General features: G+C 36.4%; 1 protein-coding gene across 1 annotated transcript in view; it reads left to right on the top strand.

Annotated features, from left to right (window-relative positions):
• Positions 1–21,051, top strand: part of LOC140171428 (uncharacterized) — a 392,810-nt gene that overhangs the window by 328,706 nt on the left and 43,053 nt on the right. The window contains 2 exon segments of the mRNA XM_072194688.1: positions 1,624–1,710; positions 8,257–8,451. Coding sequence (XP_072050789.1) covers positions 1,624–1,710; positions 8,257–8,451 — 282 coding nt within the window.

Here is a 21,051-nt window from a genome sequence, read left to right as displayed (position 1 = left end):
ACAACGTTCTTGCATCCAGCCATCAATTTTGGCTTAAAATTAATGACAGCACGAAAGCGTGTGTGTGTCACGCTTGAAGTTCACACTGCATTCTCTTGGTTATAATTGCCTTCAATAACACAATATTGTAAGTTGTATGTATTATCTTTCATCAAACTATTGTCTAATGTACATCCAGGTGCGACTCACTCACATCAACAAGAATTAGGCTGTGACAACTCCCTGGAAACCTAGCTAACCCAATTGGGCTTGCACAGAGGGAGTATGTTCTTCAAATAGAATTGGCTAGGGTTAATTCTTTTGTGAACCATACTCCCCCTGTATATGACTTTACCTATATCTTCCACAACTGAAGTATTTGAAATGGAACTTGCCCATTTTGTCTATTTTATTTGAAACACATACTCCCTCTGTGGGTGACACTAGCTAAATCTTCCACAGGGGAGCGTAAATTTGAAATACAATCGCCAGTTGTGTTTTTTTTTCTTTCATTCTTTTTCGCACAGCTGCTTCTTATTGCACATTATTTTATGAGCTCTTTGAATTTCCTTGGTTAGAATTTTGTTTGTAAAAATTGCTGAGAATTATTTGACCATTGTCAATCAAAAGTGGTGTTGTGGTAATGTAATGTTCTCATTTCTTTGTGAAATCAGTAAAAAGAAAATTTGATTTATTTCCATATATTTCTCTAACTTTAATTTGTTGTCTTTTTAAATTTAAAATTGTTTTTTTAAAGTGAAAGTGTAGTTTAGTACAAATTGTGCTGTTTAGGTGTAAATTTGATATTGTCAGCTTTCAGTTTTGATTTGCTCTTTTTTTTGATGTAGCAATTGATTTTTGATGTTGTCGTAATCACCAATCAATAATCTGCGTGTATATTTGGCTCTCATTTAATATGGGAAAAGCACTGAAACGGTATTAAAGAATGATTAATAATCCATAGGGATATAAATTCAAAGAAAATATAACCCAACTCATGGTTTCAATTATCACAGTAGTATTTCATGTCATAACATACCAGAAACAGGTCAATCCATTTAAAGTCCACACTCCCCCTGTGGAAGATTTTGGAAATATCTTCCACATGGGGAGTGTGACTTTCAAATGGAATTAGCACATTAGGTCGCACCATTTGAATTTCATACACCCTCTGAGAAAGATCCAACACAAATCTTTCACATAGGGAGGGTGAGTTTCAATTAGAATTGGTTAATGTGCTAATTCCATTTGAAATTCACATTACCCCTGTGGAAGATAAAGATCAAAATTGATTGAATTGAGATCGCTTTTTAACATGACTGGAAAAATTGAACCAAGTACATTTGACATTTAACTCTCTTTATGTTCAACATTCATTTCAGCTTAATTCAGCATTCAACAACATTCAGTGTATTAAAACATAATGAATGTATCATTTAGTCAAATATGGTTGTTTTGTTGACCATCCAGAATTTAAAAACTGGAATTGTTGCAGAGTCAAGTTGGTATGTATCTTGTGCTTGTTGTCCAGTGGCAGTTTTTGTGCTGTTTGTGGTGAGCCAAGTGAAGTTGTGATATTGTTTTAAACATTGTTGACCAAACTCTTTATATATTTAAATTTTTGTTTTTATTTACTTTTACCAGTCCCCAGATGGCGAGGACCAGCCTAGCACGGAGGTAGACCTAGCCATATCCAATGAAAGGATACGAGTACTAAATGCAGATACACAGGTTAGTACAATGGTATCTAGGGGGTGGGTTGGGGTTCATGGGACTTACAAAGGGGTATCCCTAAGAAGTATGTAGGTGTAGAGCACAGAGAAATGAACTATAGGGTGCACAACTTTTAAGTTCCCCCCTACATATTTTTGTTAATAAATCGAAAACTATTTGACGAAATGCAAACCTGTAAAATGATTTGGGTAGCCTTATTTGTTTTACACATGTGGACCAAATTTTAGCGTCACACGTCAGTCACAATGGTTCATTATGTAAAAAAGGAGCCCGTTTTAAACAGTGTTAAAAGTTGCATCTGAGTCCATAGGACTCAATTCTCAAACAATACAGTAGGCCACGGATATTCATGTGTTTGTAAAAGAAAACTTAATCTTTGGTATTCTTCTTCTTCGTTGGGATATGGGATTAGCAGCAATGGAAGAACCGATCTGGTAGAAGTTCCAGGTCGACTCGTTATGTTAATGAAATCCTCTCACAACATGTTGTTCCTACAATGGTGCTATTGGTGCAGATTTCATGGATGATAATGCTACACCTCATCGTGCCATGATAACGAACCCGGTAATCTAACGCATATCTGGAGAATCAGGGTATTGAAAGAATGGATTGGCCAGCAAAATCTCCTGACATGAACACCATTGAGCATCTTTGGGACCATGTTAAAAATGAGGTTGACCTTATCAATGAAAACACAACACTGCAAGAGCTAACCCGAGCAATCCAACATGTATGGAACAACATGGACCAGCAACGGGTCCGGAATTTAATAAACAGCATGCGGCGACGTTGCAATGCACTTGTCAACAGTGCAGGAGGACACATTCCCTACTAAACATCTAGACTTTAAGTTTTATTTCCATTACAAACACATGGACAGGCCTAACATAATGTATTGTTTGACAATTGACTCCTATGGACTCAGGTGCAACTTTTAAAACTCCTCTTTTTTACATAATGGACCATTGTGGCCAAACGCAATGATGTGTGACACTACAAATTGGCCCAGATTTGTAAAACAAATAAGGTTACTCATAACTTTTTACAATTTTACATTTCGTTAAATAATATTCGATATTTTTCAAAAAGCATTAGGGGGAACTTATAAGTTGTGCACTGTATATATCCAGTGAAAGGATATGAGTACTAAATGCAGACACACAGGTTAGTGCAATGGTATCAAATATCTAGGGGTGGGTTGGGGTCCATAGGGACCCACAAAGGGGTATCCCTAAGAAATGGGGTCCATAGGGACCCACAATTTGGGGTATCTCTAAGAAATGTGTAGGTGTAGCGCAACATGGTACAGAGATGAGCTATACCCATTGAAAGTATTAGAGTACTAAATGCAGACACACAGTTCAAGTTCAGTAGAGCAGTAGAGGAGCATCAACATCTAGTAATGAGGAAGGGAGTCAGGTGGACTGAAAGCTCTGGATGAAGCTCAACATTCTGGTACAGACAACTGAATATTCGTTAACTAGATAAGAGTACTAAATGCAAACAAACTGTTTATTAACCCCTTGAGCACTACCTGCCGATCTAACATTGCTTCTGATTTGTCAATTATGTGATATTTTCACTTCAATCACCAATCAAAATGGAGCTTTGCAAATAATTCACCCCAATTGTGTGGGTGCTGAAATTATTCTAACAATGTTGCTGATTGGTCCAATTGATACTGAAAACTTGTTTTTTGACCAATAGGCAGGTAGTTCTCATAGGGTTAAATTGGTTTCAACCATTTTGGAAGGGAATGAACTCTCGGACTCTATAGCAACCATTTGTAAGCAGCTTCAGAAAATGTTACAGATTTGTTTTATCCTTGACGAATCTCTTAAAAGTCTGTATAAATGATATATATTTCAGAGTTGAATATGGCAGCAGGGTTAGGTTTTTTTAAACAACACAACTTCAAAATATAGATAAGTTGGTCTTGCGTTTTGGCCGTCAAATTTACTGCCTGCATATATCCCTTTAAGATTTACAGGTGAATATAGCTATTAGTCACCGTAGCCATTTAACTGATTAATTTGCCCCACTTTATGTGAAAATATACACAAAGGATGAAATTACACGCCCTATAATCTTGTAGTTAATCTCATTAATAACATCAAGACAGCTTAACCTGTGTAATAAAATATAAAAGGCACAAATACTTCCCAAAATGTATGTCTTTAGGAAACGAATTAAAATATTGAATTACCCAACTAAATTTCTTGATAATATTAATAATTGACCCAATTACAAAAGCACTTGAGTCTCATGAGTCACAGGCTCTCGCCAATCAGACTCCTACCCGCATGTGATTAGCTAAAGTACTTCAAAATCATACCCATTTCCTTTTAGCAAGCCATTTCACTGAGACCTACATGTTATAATCCAAATATTTTCCACTCGTTGGTTTTGGGGCCACTCACCATTACCGGTAAGATACAAAACGTGCCTGATGTTTGCGATCCCAGTTGTTGTTAAGCCTGTGCTAAAATTGTGAAGGATCCTGGTTTACTTACATCATGATGAAGTCCCTAAGACACTCATTGCATTGAAAACTTTTGCTAAAATATTATACAATTTCACACAAAAGCCACAATTTTGTGACTTTTTTCCTGAAAATGGCGATAGGCAGTTGTGATACCTGCAAAATACACTTTTGCACAGCACACCCTCCAAGGACAAGCAACAGCTCAGCCTATTTTATGGAGTATCTATCTCAAGACTCAAGACTGTTGGTCTTGATCGGTGTCCACAGTTTAGTCCATCAAGAAATCTCTTTTTCTAGCATCTTTTTAATTGGTATCAGTGCAACTTCACCATATTTATATTTCACTTGGATCCACAGCATATTCATCTATCAAGGCGCAGTTCTATAACCCCAATACATTTATACATTCATTGAATGACCTTAGAAAATTTGGGTATAAAAACCCATACTCTGCAACTTGAGGTCAAATTTTGCACTATGAATCTAATTGAGGTTAGTGAACTATGTCATTGAGATGAGGACATTGTGGTCCATAATGTTTATATTTGAATGCCACTGCTACCCCTCCCTACCCTAGGGCGTAGTCATAAACATGAGTGCTTTCATAACTGGGGAGGGAATTCCCCGATCCAATAATGTCAACTGTAATGCCATTTGGCAAGGCTCTTAATATGTCCTATATAACCAAAGTGCTCCCAATTCAAGATTTAACCTTTATAGGAATATGTGGTCCAAGTCCAATGTTCTGAAATGATAGTTATTTATATTTCTCAAATTTTTATGTTATGACCGTATTTGGAACAGAAAAATATACATTCAGATTTGTACAAACTTGCCCCTTAACAGCTTAATTTGAGGAAGCTTAATTTTTGAAAAATTTACACCGTCAACTCTCTTTTTGTACATAAATATGCATAGGAAAATGGAGAGTTTAACTCTCCTTATAATATGCATTTTGTCTGAAAGCAAAGCAAAACAAAACATTTTCTTATATTTAACAAAATCTTCCATTCTATCTTGTTATTGTTATTTATATCTTTTTCAAATTGAATAAGTGGCCCGAGCTTTCAATACTGGCAGAATGTTTATCAAAGGTATATATTCCTATTGGTATAGAAGTTAAAAATTACAAATCGTTAATGAAAAATGTATAAGAGACTCTTGAGATAAAACCTCTCCTCATTTGCAAAGCATGAAATTATCCTGAGGCACATTATCAATCTGAAGTAGGACTGGTAATGCACTGTGTGCTAGCCACAGGCATCAACATAAGAATTTCCAAGTTTTGAGATATTTTCTCAAAATATCAAGAGATATCTCAAGAGCCACTGAACCAATACTAGGCTTGTTTGTACTCATTTTAATGCATTTTTCATGCTGATTCCAAATATGTTCACGCAAATGTACATTTCTGAAATATTTAAATTTTTAATGAAAATTCGAAACTTGTCGTATGCAGTTGACACCCGCGTGGAGAGGGTTAAGGAACTTGGAAAGTAAACAAGCTTATATGATTTCACATCGGTAGATTTGTTCATCATGTATTCCCTTCTATCCTCCCTGACCCAAAGTACTTTATCAAAGCCATTCTAGGGAACCAAAGATATGATTTCAATTTTTGTCTTGGCTTTGGTTCTATCGCGTAGGAGAGAGTCAGTTGTAAAAAGCAATTATGAAGTCTTATTGCTTGTAGGAAAGAGTAGACTAGAATAATTGTCTACCTCAGTTTACCTCAGTTTATGTACCTCAATGTGATATGGGATATGTAGAAGATCAACTCATTTACTGGTGTCAAACAGGCTAACAAAAGAGCGTACCTCCCTGTTGGTTGAACGGCAGGCCCAGAAGCAACATCTGTATGCAGGAAAATGCCGGTGTAACTACCCCCAAATCCCTCGACAGCGGTACTCATCTCGTAACTTGCCGAAAACAAAATTGGCATGTCAGTATCACTTGTAGGAATGCTCCTTCATTTCTTTGTTGGGGTGATGATGATGATGCAAAGACGAAGAGAAGAAGGGAAAAATGCATGACAAGATATATGATAGGTGTACGAGTTGAAATTTGGTAGACGAAAAGAAAATAAGACAGCCGTAAGGGGTCCGGGTGCTAAATTACACGAGTGTTGATTGCAGAGGAATCATATCGTTGTCAGTCCGGCATTGCTAGCTGAAAACAACAGACATGGCATGGTACTGGTGTGGGATGATACAGGATATTATATTTTCACAAGTTTGGATTACTTTGAATAGCGGCTTTTGATAGAATGTGAGGTATCGTGAGCGGCGATATATAGTGACAGGATATTGTATTGTGATAGTGTGCGTTAGGCGGGATTCGATATAAGCTATGGATATCGTTGAAAGTTTGCACCTGGTAACTATAAATCACTTCCTCTTTGCATGTGATTAAAAATTGTTAACAGACTTGTGATGATATGGCTTGAATGTCTTAACTTGACTCGGACTCGACTTTTAAGGACTTAAGACTCAAAAACTAAATCCCAAATGACTGACTCAAGTCTCAAATGACTCGATTTGACACTTCAATAACTCGGTTCAAGATTTCTTTAGCCCTATATGACTTGACTCAGGAATTGAGCTTGGTGACTCACTACAAGTTTCAAAATTAATCCAATCACTAGTATTTAAAAAAATATATCTGCGCTATTTCAAAATAATTTTACACACCACACAAACCCTAACTATAACCCTAAGCCTAACCTTAATCCTAATACTGATTCTTACCCACATCCTAACCATATATCCTAACCCTAACCCTAACCATTAAACACATTGTGCACAGGGTACAGTAGAATTTGTGAAATTCTTAAAAATATTGTTTTGATTGAATCTATGTTATGCAGTTGAACATGAAAAGCCACATTAAATGTGCAGTTGCTATGGTTACCACTTAAGCACCTTTTTTTAGGAATTAATGCCTTTTCAATTTTTTTGACAAACTATTTGTACAAGAATTTAGATGTTGGCACACTTCATCATATTCATAACTTCTGTATTTGGTTATATTGACTCTATCGGCTGCTTCTGACAGAATTAGTTATTGAGCAGTTAGGTCACGGCAGCATACACAGTTGGATTCTATGAGGGAATGTTCCTCACCCCACCATTCCGCCCTACACCCCCATTCTGCACTTACTTTGTTGTACTGAATAAATCAACCATTCAGTTAACCTACCCTTCATTGCCTAAAGTAAAACATCAGAAAAACATATTCAGCATGAAGTTATAAGCGTGTTAAAAAGAGTTTGGAGTTACACGGTATAATTTTGCTCAATCAGGTAATAAGAATCAAGATGGTAATAATTCATAATGTTGTTTGATCAGGATATCTGCAAGCACACACGCCTCCTGCATACCCCACATAACACCAAAGGTACCTCATCAACATTACGCAAAAGTGCTTTTACTCTTGATGGGACCATGTACCTTGTTTACAGCACAGGGTGTATAATTTGGGTACTATATAGTTACCCTGTGTGGTTGCTATGTGTATATTATGGACTTGAGTTATCTGTGGGTACACCATAGGTTAGACTGGCTCAGCATTTCAGTTAGCCTCAATATTTTCTGAAATATATCTGCTGTATGCAAAGATAAGATTTTACCTAACATAAATTTACACCTTTAGTCCATTTGGTTTCCTTGAAAGAGTGCCATCAGTACTTTTTATGAGTTTGTCATAGTTACTTCGCTTGTGTATATATGTTCCGCCTTTAATCGTGCATGTAAATACGTCATTTCTTTGAGGCAAGGTGTATGATTTAATACTACATGCACTGACGTCACTCTCTCAAGTGGACTCAAAACCAAATGGACTAGAGCCGTGGTATTTTCTGAAATATTTGTTAAATAAATGCCATGATGAGATTTTACTAACACAACATAAATTTGTTGCAGCTGGTTACGACTTGGTTGAATCACTTACAGCTAACTATCAATTGGCAGTGGGCTGGTGCCAAATTTGAGCCATGATAAAAGTAGGAAATGAGTAAAGTTGAAAGATAAATATATTTGCAAACTATTTGTATCTTGCAGGAAACCATGATGGACCATCCCCTGAAGTCCATCTCCTACATCGCCGATATTGGCAACATTGTTGTCATAATGGCCAGGAGACGGACAATCACCAGGACACTAGACGAAGCTGTGGAGGACAGTGGCGTCTCCATGGATGCAGAGGGACGAAGACAGCCAAGGAAGATCATCTGTCATGTCTTTGAAACAGAAGATGTAAGTATTGATTCAAAACACAAGAATATTTGGGCCTGATTTCATGAAGAATGCGACACATTGTAAGCAGAGTTGTCTGTACATATTTAAACCCATGAGAACTACCTGCCGATTGGCTAAAAAGAAGTTTTCATTATCAATTGGACCAATCGGCAACATTGTTGGAATAATTTCACCATGCAAAAGAATTTCGGTGAATTGTTTGCAAAGCTCCCTTCTGATTGGTGATTGAAATGAAAATATCATGTAATTGACCAATCAGAAGTAATTTTAGATCGGCAGGTAGTGCTCAGTGGGTTAAAGTGCATCTAATTTCAGATAGGTGATATGACCAAAAGTGGCCCAGCAAGATTTTTTGGAACAATGAAGAAACTAATAACAATGCTTTGAATTTGTAAACTGTGTCAAAATACTCTTGAAATTGCTCAATTAGCCCACATACAAATCCTTAAAGAGAGAACACTGCTGCAGTAGTGTCTATATCCCTAGCTAGTGATGGAAAATATCTTATTTTTAGATATGATTTTTTTTTTCTTCTTCAAACAGCTGCAAATATTCCTCAGCTGTTAATTTTATTTTAAGCTTGTTTTAAATGTTTGGAAGAGGATATGTGACTATTTGGAGTGGCCCTTTCTGAGTCCTTGAATGTAAATGCATATCTCATCATGTTTCTTAATCCAACCTAAAAATAATATTGGGTTTGTAAACTTATGCTATGTTGCATTCTTTGTGAAACTAGCCCTTGATAGCATAACATTCATATCGGTCCTTTTCAATGGACATATGACATATGGGCAAGTTCAAACTTTTAGGAGTTCATTCACATATCATGTGTAGTAACAGTGTCTACCTCATGAAATCAGCTTTACTAGATGGCTTGTGGAAAATGGACTAATTTTTTGGAACACCAAGGTAGGAATGGGCTATTCCAGTTGAAATCCTTACACCCCCTATGAAAGACATGACCTTAACCTTCCACACAGGGGGTGTGTATTTCAAATGAGGTTACCTGAATTGGAGACTCCATTTGAAATGTACACCCCCTATGTAAGAGATTGATTAAGATCATGTCTTCCATAGGGGGTGTATGGACTTCAACTGGAATAGCGCAATGTGTAGAAGTAGTGTTGAGTTTAGAAGTATTTGTTATCCTTATTTTTATCCGTGACTGATTTGACTACATCAATATCATCTTACAACTTTCTTGAAGCAACTTTATTTAAGGAAATTAAACATCCCCAGAAATGATACAACCAAGTCCTATATCTACATGATTTGTTCTGTCTCTTTGGATTATGTTCTTTATCTAAAGGATATTTCTCAGGCTTTATCCTGTATAATACAAACTGCAGTCATAGCTACTTATCTCACGCATTGTATCATACATTGCTAGGGTGTAATCTTTAGGCAATCTTCTTCATATAATAATACAAATTCAAATTTACGGAACGCCTCTTCTCTGAAATTCCTTTCCTTGCCCACCTCATGGGAAATATAAAGTTACACACAGTAACAGGCCTGCTTGATACTTGTATAAATAACCAAAGCATACAATACTAAAATATTTAAAACCTATCCTTTTGGGACCGAGATAAAGATATAAAGAAATCCCATAATTTTGAATACATATGCTTGAAATTTGATGCTTCACTAGGGTGACAAATTTCTCACAAATTCAGGTGTTATTTTTGTTACGGTCAGTTTCGTTCTTGTTTGTATTGTGGTGTATAAAATTTAGAGCCCACAGGGAAAATATGGTGTGATTTCAAATACCTGTATTTTCCATATTTCCCCCCAGAAGTAGGAATAGAAGACAGGATTGAAGATCTATGCAGGCACTTTCCTTTTTGTATGTCCAAACTATACTGTGATCAGCTCGTACTAGCTGGTACTCATGGTGATTTGATATACGAGATACACACAGCTGAGTGCAGCACCTAAGTGAACTGTGCTTTGTGTATTGAGTGACTGGTGGATGCTTTTGTGAATTTATGTGGGTGTAAGTTTGGCACTTTATTGATATGTGCAGTAACAATAAACCGAGTAATTCTCGCCTATTATGAGCTGATCATAGTATAAGTAGCCATAATTTCATGATTGTTTCAGATATTTTTCTACACAGTCTACTCCAGGAGTATCCTCAAGAAGAGATTTTTTCTTTCTTTAGCCACTACATGTGGAATTTAAAAGGACACAAAATTCTCTCATACTTGATAAGGGATATACGCTCACGTTGCTATGTTGGTCCGATACCAATGGACTTTGTCCGGCATCTGATTGGTGGTAGGTAGTGTGAAGAAAAAGAAGGGCATCTCCGCTCTCAACTTTCACATACATGGGACCTGCATAACATGCTTAATCTGAGGCTATTGACGGATGTGTTGATACTACCCTTTATTCCGTATAGTATGTGTATTGTTATAGAGAGTCATACTACGGGCTGTATGCATTGTAATGTACAAAAAGTAGCCTGGGTTCGGAACAGTAACCTCAGATTGTGCATTAGGGACCTGGCATTGCAAGTCCTTCCCACCGTCTTCCACACCACCACCAATTAGATGCCTCATGATGAAGTCCAGTGGTGTCAGATGCAACATAGCAAAGTGAATTACTAATCTAGTTCCAGTATTATATTAATTAAAAACAATAATGCCATATTTCTGTATTTGTATTAAAGCCTTGGGGTAGTCAAATGTAGAGTAAGACAGAAAATTGAATCACTTCTATATATAATCTTCTTTTTCTTATTATATCTGTTAAAATTCAGACTATTCATTGTATTCAACGAAACCCAAAAAAATATGTTGCTACATGTATTTCAATACCCTTTGATCACCTTGAGTTATTTAATGATTGACATACCAAATATACATTGCAAGCCCTAACCGATATAGGCACCAAACCTGACAGAATTTATTGATTCCTGTTTTGATATCCCTGCCAGGTTTTCATTATTAGACGCACACCTTGATTCAGTAAACTTTATATTAGTTTGCAAAGAAAGCACCCAATCCTCCCTATACATTATATGCCTCAAGATAACGCTCATGCTTGACAAGGGATATATACACACAAATCTTATGGATCTGTACCTATGTGCACTGTCTTGCATGTAAACTATGCGATTATACATAATTTAAACCAAGAAAGATGTGTTTCTTGTGTTTTATCAAAATTTCATTCTTTTGTGTCATGTTGTTTGCTCAATATATTGCAAACAAAATGGGACTTAATAATATTTCTTGATATAAAATAAAGCAGCATGTAATTGCATGTTCAGTCTTTGGCTCTAAGTGCAAGAGTTGTTGGTTCTATCCTGGTCGATCAGAAAAAATATCCTCTGTAGCTATTACCATATTTGAATTGTGAGGCCAATGCACTGGATGCCAAAGAGCTCAGAGTCAGTTCCAAATAGGGTATGTGCATAACTGTCTGTAGACCTTGCTCTTTGGAATCAGTGGATGAATTTTGTCTGATCTGAACTCTGACTGGTTCACCTGGATTAAATAAGAAATTTGAAAAAAAAAAGAAATTGAATGCATACAAATGTTATCACTTCTTTGGCCAAATCTCACATTTTATGTTCACGACAAATAACTTGCCATGCTAGATCATACCACATACGTACAGTGGCATTGCATGATATATCTTTTGGTTTATTTGGAATCAGATTGACTTAAAACAGCTTCATCCATGTTGACACATCATTGACAATGCATACGTAGTTTAATCCATATTACTCCAGTTTCAAAAGCACCATGAAAGGGAACAGCCCCATCATATAGATTTTGACAACACCAGACACTATGCATGAATTGAATAAAACAGGGGTAGAAATATATTACCTGTATTCAGTGAGGCAAACATTTTATTTGATACCAAGTTAGGCTAATAATTCTGTGGAAACGTTAAACTTGATCCGACATCTGCCCTAAAAGACAAGAATTGAACTTTTTTCGCTGTAGAAACTTAGTAAGGCCTGGAGTTACAGTTTGAGTTGTTAAAATGAAACAAATAATATATATTTTTGAGAAGCCGTTTGATTTGAAAAGAAAATCTTTCTTTGTGATGCTTCAGTTCCTCTTGTTGCCTGATAAAGGTGTAGGTGATTGGTTTTATGTGTTAAGATGAAACTGGATGAGCCTACATGGAATCGGCAAAGTGTTTATAAATATCTCTTAAACGAAACCAAATAATGATGATGATGATGATGATGATGTTAATGATGAAGGTGATAACTAAGATGATGACAACAATAGCGATGATGAAGGCTATGATGATGCTATATGATGCATATGATGACAACAATGGACATTCCAAAGGGAGATGGCACGGGCAAAAAGGTCTTATGGCTCCGCTCCCCAATGGTGTAGCCAGCACTTTTTCAGAGGGTGGGCAAAGTGGAGCAAGACCACTTTAAAGGAACTTGAATGTTCAAACAAAATTGGTCAAAAATGGGCTTAAAAATACAAAAAAAGGCCTACAACTCTTAAATATCAGGGCAGCCAGCCTCCCACAGGGATTCAAGACTTTTCACAAGGGGCAGTGTCACCTTATTTCCCCCTCCCTTGGCTATGCCACTGCCCCTTCCAGATGCAACTGCCCTTTCCAGACTTGCAGATTACATGTAGGATTGCGATTACTACAACTGATCTTCCTTAGGCCTGAAAAATAGAAAGGGTCTACATGTCCTCACCAACAGTAAGCGGAAAAGAATGAAAACAATTCTTCTCCTCATGAGAAGCGTAATAGATATCACATGCAGGTCGCATCAAGGATATGTTTTTAATGCGTGTAGTATGTGATGTTACACTCACATGACAATAACTGCCTCAATCGCATTCTGATTGAAACCAAATACCCCCCCACCTCTCCCATTTTTGCTCCATGTGCTCAAGATGGCAGTTGAGTCCATGTTCTATGGTATTAATTCTGTGGATTTAGTGCCATTTCACTAATGCATCATGTGAAAGCTTGATTTTCTGATGCGTCTCTTAGTCTGTTTCTGTGTCAAAGCTCCAAAATATGCAAAACCGCCTGAACTCATTCATCAAGCAAATATGCAATTAATTCCATTTTGTGATAATGGTTCTGTTGAAATGCAAATATTGCGTCTGTCTAATTCAAAAGTTGTAAAACAGTTTTAAGCTCAGCGATGGTAGAGCTTGGTACTGATTCCCCCAGGAACACTTAATTTAGAGCCTGCTTAGCCTAATTAAAAAATCTAAATTGGGACATTTCTTCAAAATTAGTTTGGTAGTATTAACTTGACTTCGATCTGTTAGTAAAATCAATTCTATTTCACTCTCAACGTTCAGCCTGTAGGTTTCCCATTTAACAGATTATGCATCTTGAAAATTGCAACTAAAATGATTTAACATTAAAATTGCTGTAATAGGTGATAGCGTTGCATCTTATAAATTGGAATGCGTAAACGGAACTGGAGACTTGTGGATTTGCTTGCTTTTATAGAATTAGTTTCATAACTTGCCAAAATCTTTAAGCTTCTTTAAGATTGTCGAGGCTATTTCAAAATTCACTGCAACAATACTAGGCATGTTTGCACTTATTTTTGAGGAATATTTCAAATGGTTTGGAAAATTTGACATTTTGCATTTTTAATATTTAACTATTTTGGCATAATGAGTAATTAAATTTCTCAAAATCTTGGAGCCTTAAAGGGTTTAATAAAGAACATTTTGCAAAATCTGAAAGGTTTTAACACATTCAACATATTGTCACTGACCAGAGTGGCCCAATTACTCTATAAACCATTAAGTAACATTCAGGAATCTGCTTCTGCAAAGCCAAACCCCAGTCAAACTATAATGAACCGTAACAACCAGAATCAATTCCCCAAGTTATGCATAAATCGGACAATCAGAATGGATTCAAAGACAATAATTATTTCAAGCTAGGTTTTTCGTTGTGTGACCCTTAAGGGTATCCGTAGGGAGAACACTTTGTTTTACGGCCAGGTCTGGCCAGGTGCATGTTTGTTCGCAGTCTACAGGTGTAACTAGGTTGTTGTATATTCTATAATTTTCCTGGTGTGTTAACTGTGATTACATCTACACACCAGTTTATTTTTTATTTGAACGGGACCCTAATTTAATGAGAAAAACGCCGAAAAAGAGAGGCCCGGCAAAAGCCGATTTGCAGGCAATTTTGTAGCTACAGACAGCTCGTATTCCATATAACAACTACGGAAACCAATCAGTGCCAGAAGTGTTGATTTATATTTCATCCACTTAGGTTTGGCTTAACCCACTAAAAGGTAAAACTTTAAGGCTGATCATTTTAATTATAAATGTAGTGTGTGTGTAAAAGTATATTTCTCAAAATGGAGGAGAGCGCCTATGACTATTGTCCGTTCTGTCTACATGGTCTATGATAATTATTTTCTTACCGAAATATATTCACTTAACACAGACCACGGTTGCCAAACAAATGAGGGCAAACCCTGGTCAAATCATTGAAAAGTCGCCCAATATTTTTTTTTATCAACCGTTGGTTTCTATGAGATAAAAACTACCAGAAGTCGCGTAAGCCAATGTTGAGAAGTCATGCAATATTTTTCTTAACCATCAATTGGTGTCTATAGGACAGGAAATTGTCATGAGGAAAATCTTCAAAACTCATCCTATTGACCTAGGCCTATTACATTGCGGGTTTGGCAACCCTGCAATATATACAGTTATATAACATCGCACCGCATTGTGAGGTGAACGAACTGAATGTTGACATTGTATTCAGGATTTAAAACAAGAACTGTCTTTAACCAGACAATGCGGTTGGTATAAAACATAGCGTGTGATATCATGATATCAACTTCAAAATCTAAAAACAAAAGTAAAGAAATAATTCGGGGCGGAAAAGATAGTAAAGCGTACAGCAGGTGCTATCTTGTCAATAATGATAAGAGGAACATGAAAAAAACCAGCAGAGAGCATGCACCCCAGTAAAGAGTTAAATAAAGCAAGGAAAAATCATAATGTGCAGAAGGCCTACTTTTCGGATGATATTCACAGAAACAAAAATAAAGAACTAAAGATCTAAAAACAAAAGTAAAGAAAATGAGGGCGAAATAAATAAACAGCGTACAGCATGTGATGATAATTATACACTTCGACCAAAAATTTAAAAAATACTTAACACGCGACATAAATAAACAGCCATCTATCAAGAATGACAAGAGGAACATGAAAAAAAAAACACCTAATATATGAGAGCATGCACCCCAATAAAGAATTGCTTTAAAATAAAACAATGAAAAATCATGACATGTGAAATGTATGCTGATACACTTATAAATAATACTCAAGGGTGAAATAAAAAACACCTTATCTACCGATATTTCCACAGTTAAACATACTCAGTGATCACTTGTACTAAAACAAAAATAAAGAAATACTTCACAAATGATAAGAGGAACACAAAAAAAATAAATAAGCGAGCATGTCCCAAAAAAATTAGTAACAGATAAAATAATGATAAAACGTACAAGAAGGGGCAAAATATTTGTCGCAAAAAAACTTATTAAATGCTCATTTGCTCTAAGATATTTAATGTTTGCAATTTACTCCTAGTTTATCATTTATTTATTATTTATCTAGGCTTATATATCTTTTATTTATTTATCTAATAATATATCTATTTATCAATTTATTTCAATATCATTATTATTAAGTGCCTATTTATAATGATATTTAAATCTATCAACATTATGCTTACGTCATCCAGGAGTTATTATCCCACTTGAAATCGCCATATAAACACAAATTAATAAAGAAATACCCAATGGGTGAAATAAAAAGCATGATCTATCTTTTCAAGAATGAAAAGAGGATATAAAAATATAACAGAGCATGTCCTATAAACATGATAAAGAATTATTTAAAATCGTACAAATGTGAAACATGTAATATCACATATACTTAAGGGGTCTGGAATGAGCGTTTTGAGCGTTTCGACAGTATTTTTTGTGGGAAATGAGAGCACATCAGACATATCGAATTGCATTCTGAATACGAAGAATGTCTTTCTCATATCAAATAATTTTCATTTTTGAAATTCACGATATAATGCAAATTTTATGACAAATTATTAAAATTTGATATTTTTCAAATTTTTGATATATAACAGTCCTCGAAGTAAATTTTATAAATCTAATGACATATTCTTAAAGTGTATGTAGCTGGGAGGAAAAGCCGACGATCAATTGAAAATTTTGACCTTTCATATTGAAGATATGGATTTTATTTCCCAAAAAGACCTATTTTTTTTTGGGTTGTTGGAAATCCATATCTTCAATACGAAAGGTCAAAATTTTCAATTGATCGTCGGCCTTTCCTCCCAGCTACATATACTTAAAGAATGTATCATTAAATTTATAAAATTTACTTCGAGGACTGTTATATATCAAAAATATAAATTTTAATGATTTGTCATAAAATGTGTATTATTGTAATTTCAAAAATCAAAATTATTTGATATCAGGACATTCTTAGTATTCAGAATGCAATTCGATATGTCTGATGTGCTCTAATGTCCCACAATAAATACTGTCCAAACGTTCATACCCCAGCCCTTAACATAAAACAAAATAAAACGGTCATGATAATATGACATTAAGGGCTTAACACCACTAATGAAGCGCCTTGGTTGAAATGCACGTGAAAATTAATGTCTTTCTTTGCTCAATTTGAGGCCTTTTGGCTCTCATAGTTGCCTGATGTACCCGTTACATTTTATTAAGAAACAAGGTAGTATAGTTTCTCTCCATTGATTTTGCAATAGCGTCTCCAGGAGGGGGGCTCAGAGGGGCTTTCAGATTTATGCGGTGGGGGGGGGGGGCTTAATGGCTAAAATCGCCAAAAACCGCCTGATTTTACATATCCCTCTAGCGTTGGTTGTCAGTAGATTGAAGTCACTCCTCATCAAGTGTTGACAAAGACAACAGTGATTGTTGAAACGTACACAGTAAGTGCATTTTCTTGGATCAGATACTACGAACTCTGGTTTACTAGTTTACTCTACCGATCCTGATGAATTTGTTCAATCAATAACGATATCTGGGGGACCAATCACAAGCCAGATTCATTTAAAGATGCATTACATCATGACCAATTTTAAACTCTCCATAGAATCCCGTGTTAAAAAGTTATCCGCAATCCAAAGTCAGTAGTCCACTTGGGAAGCTAACAAACAGAGGGCGACGGTGACTGAAAAGATTAGATGTGAAAATCTATCAATTGTGCACAAATAATAATCAGAGTTTTAAGCTTAAATGCAATAGCCAGAAGCACAATTGGCAAGTGGAGTACGGAGAAGTCTAGCTACACCCTGGAAGGGAAAAAACAGTATTTGAAACGAGGAAATGTGCAATATGACTTAATGTAATACATTAGAAAAGGCTTACAAGGCAACTATTAGGCCCTGATTCATATTTAATCATCATTTAGGCCTGTAAATTAGATTGTCTGTGTAAATTTAGCAGGATCCGACTTTTTATGACGACTTTCAAAATGTGTTACATTTCAGAAACACCAAGCTGTTTGTGAGGTGGCGTTAGCTGTATGGGTTATAGGTTGAACTTTTTACAATATTTCTGGAAAAAAATCCTGAAATCCATATATTAATTTTTACAATGGATGTCGTCATCTGACCTTCTGCTTGCAGAAAGGGAAGTTTTGAAGAACTGAGTTGTTTTCCGGCCCCTGTCTGTACAGAAAGTCAGTGGGGTTATTTACTGGTGTGCACCCTAAAAGGCCCTTGTCATAACCAATGGTGGCGGCATGATTTTTCCGTGCATGAGGGTTTAGGGAAAATTAAATTATATGTCTAAACTTGAGGTTGCATGTGTAAAACATGGTCTTTTTTTAACGCATGTTTGGGGTATTGAAATGATATTTTTTTGGCTTGCACAATCATGGTAAAGATCCATGTCATACATAAGAGATTATACAATACTTGGTAGGCCTAATGATAATGCGTAAACTTTGTACCTGTTAGGGAACTGAAATCAGACTGAAAACACAAACGTCATTCGAGGCTCTGTCTCACCAGTTGCATTTACAAGGCCCTTGGTATAACCAGTGGTGGCGGATGATTTTTTTCTGGGGGAAGGGTCACACAAGGTTCTGAACAGAAACGTCACATACGGACCAACCCACACTACCGAGAACCGCGAATGCCGAGAACCGCGAAAGCCGAGAACCGCTCTAGTTTGTTTTTGTTTTTTCCCTCTTTTTCATGAGAGACACATTTGAATCTCGGACATGCATTGCTGCAGAATCGATCAAAAAACAATTGTTTGAAGTAACTTGACTGCTGTCATTTATGGTGAATACTAGAATCCAGCTTAGCAAGAAATGATATAGCCTGCGAATGTATTTTGACAGTTGAGAGCTGAGGCTGCTATCAATATTGGTACCAAGATGACATATATTTGAAATCTTTTGGAAAATAATAGATCAAGTGGTCTTGTCATGACTGACATCTTTCTACTTCACTGATGCAGGACCATAAATTGATGAATTATATGTCCACTAAATATGACAGCTGCAGAAGTCTTGAACAATGAGGTAGAACCAAAGAGTACCAACTTTGTGTGTCGCACATGAAGGCGAAATGTGTACCTCTGGATTATTTTGTTATGTGCCTTACAAACTTTGATTCAAGTGGGTAGTCGTTTGCCTTCTGTGTGTAACATGTTGCACCAAAATTATTGCCCCAAAATTATAACATAATATTAGTAATAACGGTCAAGGAGGTTTTCTGATCTAAGCCGAAATAATGAGGTGAAATGAAAGAAACCACTTAGCCGCCTAACTTTAGAACTCTTCAGGGGAATTGGCAAATAAAACCGGATATCAAAGTTTTTATTATAAAAACTGTGATTAAAGCACTTCAGACTTGGTCTTTCACATGGTATTTTAGTACACCACTGGGTATTACAATCATGTAAAAAGTAGAATTAAAGAAAAATTGAGGGCATCACTGTAGAGCAAATTGCACATTATGGCTTTAACCCATGACTGTTGCAATCCTTCCTGGTTCACAATAGTTTAATAATAAGACAATTGGGCATCTGGTCCAGTTTGAATTGTCCTGTTTGTCCCATCCCTATGGTACAAAAATTAAAATCTAAATATACTTGCAGCGGGTTGATGCACAATAGATGCCTTACAGGTGTTTATGATTTTGGGCTATTCCAGTTGAAATCCATACACCCCATGGAAGATATGAACTTAAATCTTCCACACTGGGAGTGTGAATTTCAAATTGGGTTACCTAAATGGATAAAAAAAAAAATAAAAAAAAAAAATAGCGCAGTGATTTATAGTGCGCTACGCACAGGCACAACGCCTAGACGTTGATCCACAAGCCTCAGCACACTTTACAGGTTGTCGCTGACCACTATGGCCCTACATCATTCCATAAACCATTAAACAACAATTCAGGGACTTTGCTGCTTCAAGAGCGCACACCCTAGACATTCCACAAATAACCATCGCAACCAGGATCAGCTCCCCGAGTTTCGTACGGGTTACAACGAGACAAATTAGCAGTGAGCTCCTTGTCCAGGGAATTTCAAGCTAACTCAATTTTTCCACGAGAGCGTACTAGGCACCGCCAGGGTTCGAACCCGCAACCTCTCGCACCATAGTCGAACGCCTTATCGATTGAGCTAACTTGACTGCTTGATTGATAACTCCATTTTAAATCTTCACAACCTGTGTTAGAGATTCAGGTCATGTCTTTCATAGGGGGTGTATGGATTTCAACTGGAATAGCCCAATACCCTTAACTGTTTTTTTAATTGTTGATTCCAAAAAAGGATAAAATCCACCGTCATTAATAAAGATTGAGGTTTGGAAATGTGATACCATTGTCATCATGGTTGGCCAGTGATACCAATTCATTAGTATCTCTGCCAAATTGGGCTATTTGATGATCACTGCCCAAAGAAAACTCGGACCTACTTGATATAAAGGCTACTTGTGTAAGACTGGGGCACTATTCTTGGATGTTATTTTCTGGTTGTTTAGGAGACTTTTGATCAGTTTTGAGCATTATGCAGTTCAAAAATGCAATACCTGTTACCATTTTCTTGACCATTCAGCAAGTTCTAGAAGTTAATTAATTCAAGTGTTCTTCCATCCAATATCAAGCACTTAGCTGCTAAGATGTACCCAAATGCTGGAAATTGAAAAGAAAATCTTTCTTTAGGATTCTACAGTTCTTCTTCTTGCCTGATATGGTATGTTCAGTTTTATATGTAAGAGGAAGAAACTACAGAAGCTCATGTGGAACTGTGAAAGAGTTAACAGGCTACTTGGGATTGCTTTCTGCAGCAAAATTGCCACGGCCTATCACTGAAAATCTCTGGCAACACTATGGCTGTCTATAAAAGCACAAATAAAAGATGGCAGGGCTTTATTTTGTGCTTGAGTTGCTCGCTAGCTCACTGACTGACCTATATCCTAGGAATAGCTACATCGAGTGTGAGGTTCCACCGGAGACAATCTGGCTAAAAAGGCTGAAAGTCATATTACCGCTTGGTATATAGGAGTTGATTAAATTTCCGGTTTTGCA

This window comes from Amphiura filiformis, chromosome 15 (genome assembly GCF_039555335.1).
Source record: "Amphiura filiformis chromosome 15, Afil_fr2py, whole genome shotgun sequence".
NCBI classification, from domain to species: Eukaryota; Metazoa; Echinodermata; class Ophiuroidea; order Amphilepidida; family Amphiuridae; genus Amphiura; species Amphiura filiformis.
Note: the sequence above shows the minus strand (reverse complement) of the source record. Positions and strands in the feature narration are given on the sequence as shown.